Source organism: Plectropomus leopardus, chromosome 19 (assembly GCF_008729295.1).
Source record: "Plectropomus leopardus isolate mb chromosome 19, YSFRI_Pleo_2.0, whole genome shotgun sequence".
NCBI classification, from domain to species: Eukaryota; Metazoa; Chordata; class Actinopteri; order Perciformes; family Serranidae; genus Plectropomus; species Plectropomus leopardus.
The window spans coordinates 2310265-2319543 of NC_056481.1; the positions used below are offsets into that span (position 1 = coordinate 2310265).

Here is a 9279-nt window from a genome sequence, read left to right on the forward strand (position 1 = left end):
AAAAGTTTCTCTGAGCTGTTTCAACATCGATCTTCTCTTTTATTCTCTCTTTACTGATGTGTAAGAGTGAAATTTTCACCTGCAAATGAAATCAAACTGCATTCTCCACAATCAGTACACTGACTTACGTACTTTGGCTGCATTCTGCTCCTAGGTTTTGCAACATTTTGCAGTTCAATAATAAAATCTGTTGACAATAATGATATCAGTGCGCTGAAACAGAACACTCTTTTGGGAATAAAATTATGTGTTCCTTCAAGCATTTTTTAAAAATTATGCTGTGTTTAAAAAAAACAACAAAACCCCCCCCTAACCTTTTCATATTGGTACTTATTGGACAACATATACACCGGTACCAATATATCTGTAAGAGGCCAATATTGGCTGATTAAATCAGTGGTCGGGCTCTGAAAACTGGATTTTTGACAGGGCAGGTAATAATTGACATTAAGAGCATCACATTTTAAAGATGTTTTTAAAGTTTTGTAAAAATGCTCACCAACTAAGATTCACTCTCGTTTGGCGTTTCGCCTCACTGTATTTGCACGTCACCTGCTGAACTTCACATGGGTTCATACCCAAAAACGTCCAGAACACAGAAAATGAAATAAAAAATAGGCAGTCTCTGCAGATTAATACACTGAGAGTGGGTCATGTGATGAGACTGATTTGCATGAGTTTTTTTTTTAGGTAAATCCTGCGTAGTATATCTTTAAATTATTTTATTAAAAGAAAAATATAACAAGACTGTATTTGGTATCAATATATAGGGATAAATCAGTATTTCGGACAACGCCACTATCAACATACTTCAGTGTAGTACAGTACAAGTTCTGCATTCATGTTTTTACTTTGAAACCTGGATAGTCATCACTTTTCTTGTGCTGCTCTCAGATATGTTTCACAACCATTTACACCTCTGAAACCGGAGCAGGCTGTTTTGGTTCACTTTGAAAAACATGGCAAAAAGGCAATGAGCAACTTGGCAATAAATGTCCTGCAGATTCCAAGAAATTAGTAAAAAGGTGACAAGAAATATGACCTGAAAAAGAAGTGAGATAATTATTTGAAAGATTGAAAAAAAGAAAAAAACCCAAACAACTTTATAAGTATTATAATTATGTATTTAAAATAATGTTAGAGATAAAAAACAAACAATAATTTACCATATTTCAGTATTACAGTAAGATATTATCAAGTTATGGTCAGTCAAAAGAAACATGCATATAAAACTTTTCATCCCAAATTAGTTTTTTAACCTGAAGGTAGAAAAAAGGTCCCAATAAATTAACAAGAAAATGTGGTATCTGATCACACTCAGCATGATTCTGATTGTCCACTGACGTTTTATTGAAAAAAGAACAATATAATATCATGTACAATAATAATAATAATAATATTAATACAAAAATCTGTACATTCCGTGGTTTTGCAGTACATTTGGAAGACTGATACAAAATAACTGCAACAGGGAGGGAGGTATTTACACATGTAGGATGTATGGAGCCAGTGGCCTTCAGTCACTGTGTTTCTCTTCTTAAAAAAAATATACAGGATATAAATTTGTGTTGATGCTTGTGCAGTACACCTTCATATGCCGGGGTTACAGTACATGTGGCTTTAAACGTTTTTAAATTTTACATTCTCAGGTAAAAACAAAAACGACAGAGAATGAACTCAAGTAGTATTGATAAAGACGTAGGCTGATCTGTCGTCTGCGTACAGTAAAAAAAAAAAAAAAAAAAAAAAAAAGTGGCATTGAAATGTTTTACTTGGAGATTTTTGCTTTTTTTTTTTAAACAATCTCCAATCATAACACTGTATCAGATATAGAAAGGAGAGTTTGCAGAGTTTATCACATTCCTTGTTTTATTTTAAAACCCTTTAAAGCAAGTTTGGGTTTAAATATTTTGGTTCAAGTCGACGCCTAAAAAATCAGCAAGTTTTAAATCAGCAAACACTACAGAACTTCCTGTTTACTGTCCTCTGCAGGAAAGCCTTTGTCACTTTGGTTGCTTTAAACATCTTTACTTTTTCCAGATTAAGGCTTGATGAAGTGGCTCAAAATAATAGACATAAAATAAAAAAACTGTACACACATTCTTGAAAAACAAACCTTCGTAAAACTCTCTAAACTTCTCTGTACCAAATCTAAGCAGGTGTTGTTTTTAAGAAACACATAACTATGATAATAATACTCTTTGGTATTTTTTTATCAATCGTAAAAAAAAAAGAAAAAAAAAGAAGCAACATCGTAGCAGCACTTTTAAGAACATTCAGATTCTCGTATTACCCCGGTCTCTTTAAATTAGATTTATATCCGTCAGTTTGCCATTAATACTCCCAATCTCTTGACACGAGCAGGCATGTTTCCATCAGTCTGACCAGCAATGAACAGTCGTCAGATCAATAACTGCAAAAAGGGTAAAGCTCAGAAAATCAGTGCTGTTTTTTTTGTTGTTGCATACAGAAAGTTTCCGGTGCAGTTTATTTAGGATGTCTGCGATGAGACCAGCTCGTGAACAAATACTTGTACCTTCGTTGTTCCAGACATCTGCCTTTCGTGTACTCTTTGGTTCTACGACTATCTTCTAGCAGCACTTGTGAACATGTTCTAACTATAAAAACAAAAGCTTCCTGAAAGGTTCACGCCGGACAGAGAAACTGAAACATGCCTGCAATTTTCAAGTCATCACAACATCTTTTCGTCCTCTCCGTAGTCTTGCAGTCACCAGACACTGAGCACACATTCATGGGGACTTTGTGGAGAATTCTTCCTGCAATATGCACATGGTTCATAGTGCTGTGTTTTGTCATACTGTATGCAGTCCAAAGTTCTTACATACAAAGTCCTTTGCTGCTTTTCCCACAGCAGTACCGTTCGGCTCGTCCTCTACCCAAGGCCCAGCTCGGCTCGTTGTGCCTTTCGGAGCAGAGAGGTGATTTTAGGAAATCCCTCATGTGAGGTCTGACTTCTGAGCAGTCATATTTCTGATTCTCGTCTCAGAGGCCGGGGCTCCAGCGGCACCGTCGCTTGGCTGTGCTCATTCTCTGAGATGTTGTCCGTCTGGGTGCCGTCGGGCCCAACGCTGCCCCCGTTCCCCTCGTCCGTGTCCTCTTTGTTCTCCAGCGCCATCTCGTTCTCGTAGCAGAAGGAGTTGGAGTTTGAGAGGATGAATTTTTTCTCTGCGAGGTCTCTGGCGCTGCACAGAGGGGTGCTCGGCACCTCGTATGTCTTATGGAAACGGGAGTAGTCCACCTTGTAGTAGTTCTTCTCCTCAAAGAGCACCGGCTCGAACCGATGGCCCCAGAGGATCTCGCCGGCCACGTAGGAGCTGCGGCACTGCGTGGTCATGGCGGTGGCCTCCACCATGCCCTCCAGGATGACCACGATTTCAAACTCAGAGTTCTCCAAGTCCTGTTTGCTCATGTCGTAGAACGGGCTGTCCTCGTCGATCTCATGGACGATGGTGATTGGGGACACCAGGAAGATGCGGTCGACTCCGCTGTCGAAGCCCACGTCTATGTCCATCTGGTCGAGCGGGATGTACTCCCCCTCTGCCGTCGTCCGGGATTTCAGAAGTTGCGCCCGAACATGCGCCTCGACCAGGTGACTCTTCCTCAGGTTGCCCACACGCCACATCAGGCAGAGCTTGTTGTCCCTCATGGCCACCGTGGCATTATGGCTGAAAACCAAAGTCTCATTCCTCTTCTTGGGTTTCGCCATTTTTGCCATGACGGCGCCAATGATGAAAGCATCGATGATGCAGCCAATGATGCTTTGGAAAACCACCATGAAAACGGCGACAGGACACTCGTCTGTCACGTATCTGTAGCCGTAGCCAATGGTGGTTTGAGTCTCAATGGAGAACAGGAAGGCAGCGGTGAAGCTGCTCACATTGGAGACGCACTTCTGGGCGTCGTTCTCCAAGTCCCCGTGGAAGATGGCCACCAGCCAGAAGACGCAGCCGAAGAAGAGCCACGACAGGAGGAAGGCGAGGCAGAATATGATGAACATCCACCTCCAGCGGATGTCCACGCACGTTGTGAAGATGTCAGCCAAGTACCGCTGACCCTTCTCGCTCACGTTGATGAACTGCACGTTGCAGTGACCGTCTTTCTTTACGAATCGGCTCTGCGGCTGGTGCCTCGTCTGCACCTTGCTCTTGCCGTTCCCGTAGCCGTTTGGTACCGCCATAGTGGCAAGCTTCATGCCGTCCTCCTCTGATGACACAATGCTGTAGCGGCTGGCTCGCACACTTCCCATCACCTCAGTCTGGGAGGGCTGTGCTGCTTCTGCTTTGGAAAACAGTCTGAGTTTCTGGAAAAAGCGTTGGAGAAACAGTTTTGAAACGCTTTCGGGGGACCAACTCGGAGAGGAAATGGTGACGGTGTGAGGCGGGCTGAAGGGACGCCTCTTCAGCCTCAGATGGAGCGCAACGAGAATAGGATGAAGCGGTCACTCCCCTTTCATCAGCTGACTGGACCTCATCAAGATCATCTGCGATAAGAAACCAGAAGATGTCTGTTAGTCAAAGCAGCTCCAGAGAGATCAGAAAAACTTTTAGAAAATCATGTCCAGGCAAAATATTTTCAAGGTTTAATACTTTTTTGACCACAACATGTCAGAACTGAGAACTTCATTACGTTTGTGCAGCCTGAGAAAACCTATCAAAAACTCAGTGATCAAGGACGCTTGTCTCCTCGTGCCAACAATATTTCATCCAGTTATGACAAACAACAACAGTGCTATTTAACCCTCATATAACATTTCAGCTGTCACAGAGAGAGGCCACCCTGTAATTCCACTCAGGTCCCATTATCGGTCACTTACAAAGTGGACTTGTTTTTCTTGGCTGCCCTCGCTGACTCGATCATTTCTCGCTGGATTGTGGGTTACAGCGTTTCTGCAGGATCCCATGAACTGACGGTTTTGCATAACTGACGGGAAAAACTTAAACTAAGAAATTTTGTCACACTCTATTTCTCTTACTGGCATCTCTTGAATAATATACTGCAAGAAACCAAAAATGCACCGCAAGTTACGTAAGTTGAACCAAAACAACACCCAGTCTGGATTTCAAGTCGGATTGTTTATCACTGTAAAAAGAAACTATTTGTTTTAACTTAAAAAGTTAGTGTCCAGGCTGCATTAATTATTTCAAGTTGACTGAATTTGAGAATTTTCCAATGACTCAACTTGTCTTATTAAATTCAGTCAACCTGAAAGTTTCAGTTTCAGTCAGATCGGACACTGACTATTTCAAGTTAAAAACAAAATTTCTTTTTACAGTGCACTTGCAAGCCTGTAAAATATTGCTCAGGGGTGCTTTTTTAATTCACATTTTCACACGTAATGCCTGTTTAATGTGTTGCCATCAGTATACAACCTCTAACTTGAAATTCCCACATGATTGTGGTGTGATTGTGAAACAGTTTTATCAGTCATCTGCTATCAAGAAAAGGTCCGGTTTGCAGAACAGGAGCAGCTTCTTTGGGATATTTCCACCTGTAGGTGTATTTAACTTGGCCTGTTCAAAGAAGCTTTAGGTGAAAGTGTGATTTCTGTGTACAGAAGAGATGAACAGCTTGTTGACTCTCTCAGAGCCCTCAGGGAGATTTCTCTTCTCTGCTGCAGTAATGGCTGTCCTGTGAGGATTCTCCCGGCATGACTAAAACACCACTCATTAGTTTTTCGCTGTCCTGGCAACGTCTAAAACGACCTGCTGCAGCCTCGCTCTGCTGTCTTTTTTCAAAAAAGTTTTCTGTTAGGACGGATTTCTCTGAGAGTTAAAAAAAAAAAAAAACTAGAAAGTTCTTCAGTGTGACCTCTTGCGTGTAACACAGTCAGAGCTGCAGGTCACTGAGTCATGGTGCAGACTGACAAAGTGGCTGATGCAATTTGTCTGTGAGGCGTTAACACACATGCAGCATGAAACTGCACATTAAGATGCAAAACAGCTGTACAAACATGTCTGCCGAGCGTCCAGTGTGCATGCACAAATGCCAAGGATGCTGTGTTGCTAAGCATTTTTTAAAACACCATGGCTCACATGTAAACATTTATATCAACAGTGCAGCAAGTTTACTAAAAACTCATTAAAGCAGCCAAACCTTTGCTTCAAAATGAGCAAAAATAGCTAAAAGAGAGGTGGACAGAAGTCCCTAAATAGCACGATTATTATTCTAAAATTAGTTTTATTATAGTGTTATTATACTATTATAGTCTTGTGTTGTTAGTCGGTGTTATTACACAGTGTGTGAGTGTGAGGAGGCAGGCAGGGCTGCTCTCAGAATGCACCAAATGCCAGCGACAAATGTTAACAGGTGCTGGGGGAAAAAAGGAACTGGCTTCTGATGCAATCATCCACACGCACACCCCTTCAGCCTGAGAAGCACGCTTAATTTCCACTTCCTGACAGCACAAATTATCTCAAAATGCTGCGATAAGAAGCGTGGAGAAATACGAGCGGATTAAGTGGAAGTTTTGGCGGGTCATATGACGGGTTTGTGGCAGCAGAAGTGGTGCGTAAAAGCCAGGAAGTCTGCGCGTCATAAAGAATAAAAACCATCACAATTTGGCGGCTGTTTTGCCAAAAGTTACCAGTTCTGACATAAAGCGCATGTTAAGAGCGTCATGTTTCATAATAAAGAATAAGAGGAGTAGATCTTGAAAAGAAAAGTCTCAGAGTTTCCTCTACCTGTTGCTCATTTGTGGACCGGTTGGGTTCAGCTCGGTGAAATATAATCCAGTCGTTTTTTGGAGGGGGGCTCCGCTATCCTCTCGTGTCTGTTCCGCGAGTTTTGTTGTTTTCTTTTGGACCGAACAAGATCAAGTGTCTCACATGTCTGGAGGACCGGTCTCGATAATGTGCTTCGAGATGAGTTCCCCCAAAGCGTTTTAAACAGCACGCACCGGCACGGCCCGCCCCCCGCTCCGCGCCCCGGCCAATGGAGAGGAGGCGGGGGAGCGCGCACCGTGAACCCCGGCCGAAATTAAACCGCTGTGTTTTTGTGTCATTTTGTGGGTTTTGAGTGATGTGAACAGAACATGGGAGTGATGGAGAGGAATTTAACACTAATTGAGCGATGCCACTTCAGTCTTAATAATTAGAGAGTGAAGGAGTTAAAAACTGAAAATAAACAAAAATATATACAGATTATTCAGAAAAGCATCAATTCATTTTTTTTTTCAATTAAGGGACCTTTATCTGCTTTTAAAGTTGAATTGGCTTGATTTTATTAAAAAAAAAAAAAACAGCAGAAGAAGTTAGGAGCCACAAGAAGATTACCAGAAATCCAGCAAGAAAGTAAAAAACAAAACAAAAAAACAGATAACCACAAATAAATAAATAAATACATAAAGGATATTCTTCTTATTATTATTAGTAGTAGTCGTAGAAGCAGTAGTAGTCATAGTAGTAGCAGTATTATTATTATACTTTTCCAGATATTTTTCCCTTTTTTGTTATTATCTTAATAATTTACCTCTCTGTCTCATTCATTTAAGAGTAATTTTCAGGTCATTGTCTTTTCCTAATTTCTTGCAATTTTAAGGGACATCTCTTGCCAAGTTGCTCATTGCCTGTTTAGCCATGTTTCCAAAAAAAAAAAACAACCCAAAAATAAAATCAAACCAATTTGCTCAGATTTCAATGATTTAAATGCATATGAGAGGCTTCTGAACACAGTACAAAAAATGGTGGCGCTCCAGGTTTCAAAGGGTTAATATATTCATAACAAAACTTACATGGTGCTTCAGCTCTGCAAAAAAACCCTTAAAATTACCAGAAAGTTTTGCAAGAAGAAATAAACATTTCTTGTAAAGTTTAACATGGGTAAAACAAAAAATAAAAAGTTTTCCCCAGAGATTCACATCCAAACAGTCATTTATCTCTTCCCTGCAGAGGCATTAAAATCTTTTGGATGACTGTGACTCGTGCCCTTATTCCCACCTGCTGCTGACAGCGTTCGCCCCGGCTGCCCATCAGCCTCATTTCTGTGATATCCGTTGTTTTTATAGATCTTATTTTTTAATGTGGGTATGGAAAATGTGTTCTGTCGGAAAGAATGACTCACTCAATAAAGGCCTACATGCCTGTATTATGATATGACTGTCTTTCTCCACTAAGCTATCAAGTTGCTTCGGATGTTTAGACTATGCATCTGTTGCCCTATAATTTTAGGTCAGGCTGCAGCCGTGTTGTCTTAAAGCCGTTGACTAAATCATTCTTCCTGCTTACTAATTCATCATAAACATTAACCCGCAGCGATGTGTTTGTCAGAAAGGCTTCTGGACAGCCCGTTTTTTTTTTTTTTTTTTTTTTTCTGAGTCTTATTTTTAGTCCTGGTTATTTATAGCAGCACGTATATTTAGCCCAAACCACCTGTGTGTCAGTGAACTGTGCACGCTTTCTCTCTCTGTGTGTGTGTGTGTGTGTGTGTGTGTGTTTGCTTTTCATGCCCAATTTCCAGCAGTAAAGAGAGCGATGCATGCAGGAGCCAGTGCTGCGTGTGGACCACAAGGTGGAGAGCTGGAGACTAGAATTAACTAATGATTGTCTTACACACACACACACACACACACACACACACACACACACACACACACACACACACACAGCTGTAATGGGAGCAAGCAGCAGCACAAGACAGAGGAGGAGGGGGATAATGAATCAGAACTTTTCTTGCAGTTTATGTCACTGCAGCAGCTCAAACTACAGGCTGAAGATAAAATATGTTAAGTGTTATATAATAGTGAAGATATTACTTTAAGATGCAGAAATTTCATATTTTAGCGCTATTGAGCCTTTTATTAGACTATTAGACTAATGAATGAATGTTCTGCAAACAGGAAAGAAAGGCATCATATAATTTGCACAGTGAGGCCTCGACCTTAACCCTTTGAAACATGGGCAATATGACTTCAGTACTTTCAGAAAACGTGGGAAAAAGGCATGGAGCAACTAAAGAGAAAAAATGTAACTAAAATTGGTAAGAAATTATTTTAAACAATAGTAAAAAAGTAGCCATTCAGCATTTTTGGAAATACTCTCATTGATTAATTCTTTTTTACTGTTTTTTTGTTGTTGTATTTTCTCTCCCTGAAGCTGTAGTGGAGCTGAATTGAATGAAGTTTCATGCAAACTGAACATGCTGCTGCTGCTTCACTGTAATCCTTCGAAACAATGAGTGACTTGGCGAGATGACCCCAAAAATTTGCAAGAAATTAACAAAAAGTTGCAATAATTTTAACTAAATGTGCACACAAATAAAGGG

At 40.7% G+C, this 9279-nt stretch overlaps 1 protein-coding gene across 1 annotated transcript; it reads right to left on the minus strand.

Annotated features, from left to right (window-relative positions):
• Positions 1 to 1741: 1741 nt before the first annotated feature.
• On the minus strand, positions 1742 to 6860 carry kcnj2a (potassium inwardly rectifying channel subfamily J member 2a). Its single transcript, XM_042507746.1, has 2 exons — positions 6702 to 6860; positions 1742 to 4501 (listed from the first exon to the last, which is right to left on the minus strand). Exon 2 carries the CDS (start codon positions 4265 to 4267, stop codon positions 2984 to 2986), a length of 1284 nt encoding a protein of 427 aa, XP_042363680.1. The 5' UTR covers positions 4268 to 4501; positions 6702 to 6860; the 3' UTR covers positions 1742 to 2983.
• Between the last annotated feature and the right edge of the window lie 2419 nt (positions 6861 to 9279).

Coding starts and splice junctions, on each gene's coding strand:
- kcnj2a (XM_042507746.1), bottom strand. CDS start 4,267: ATGGGAAGTGTGCGAGCCAGCCGCTACAGCATTGTGTCATCAGAGGAG.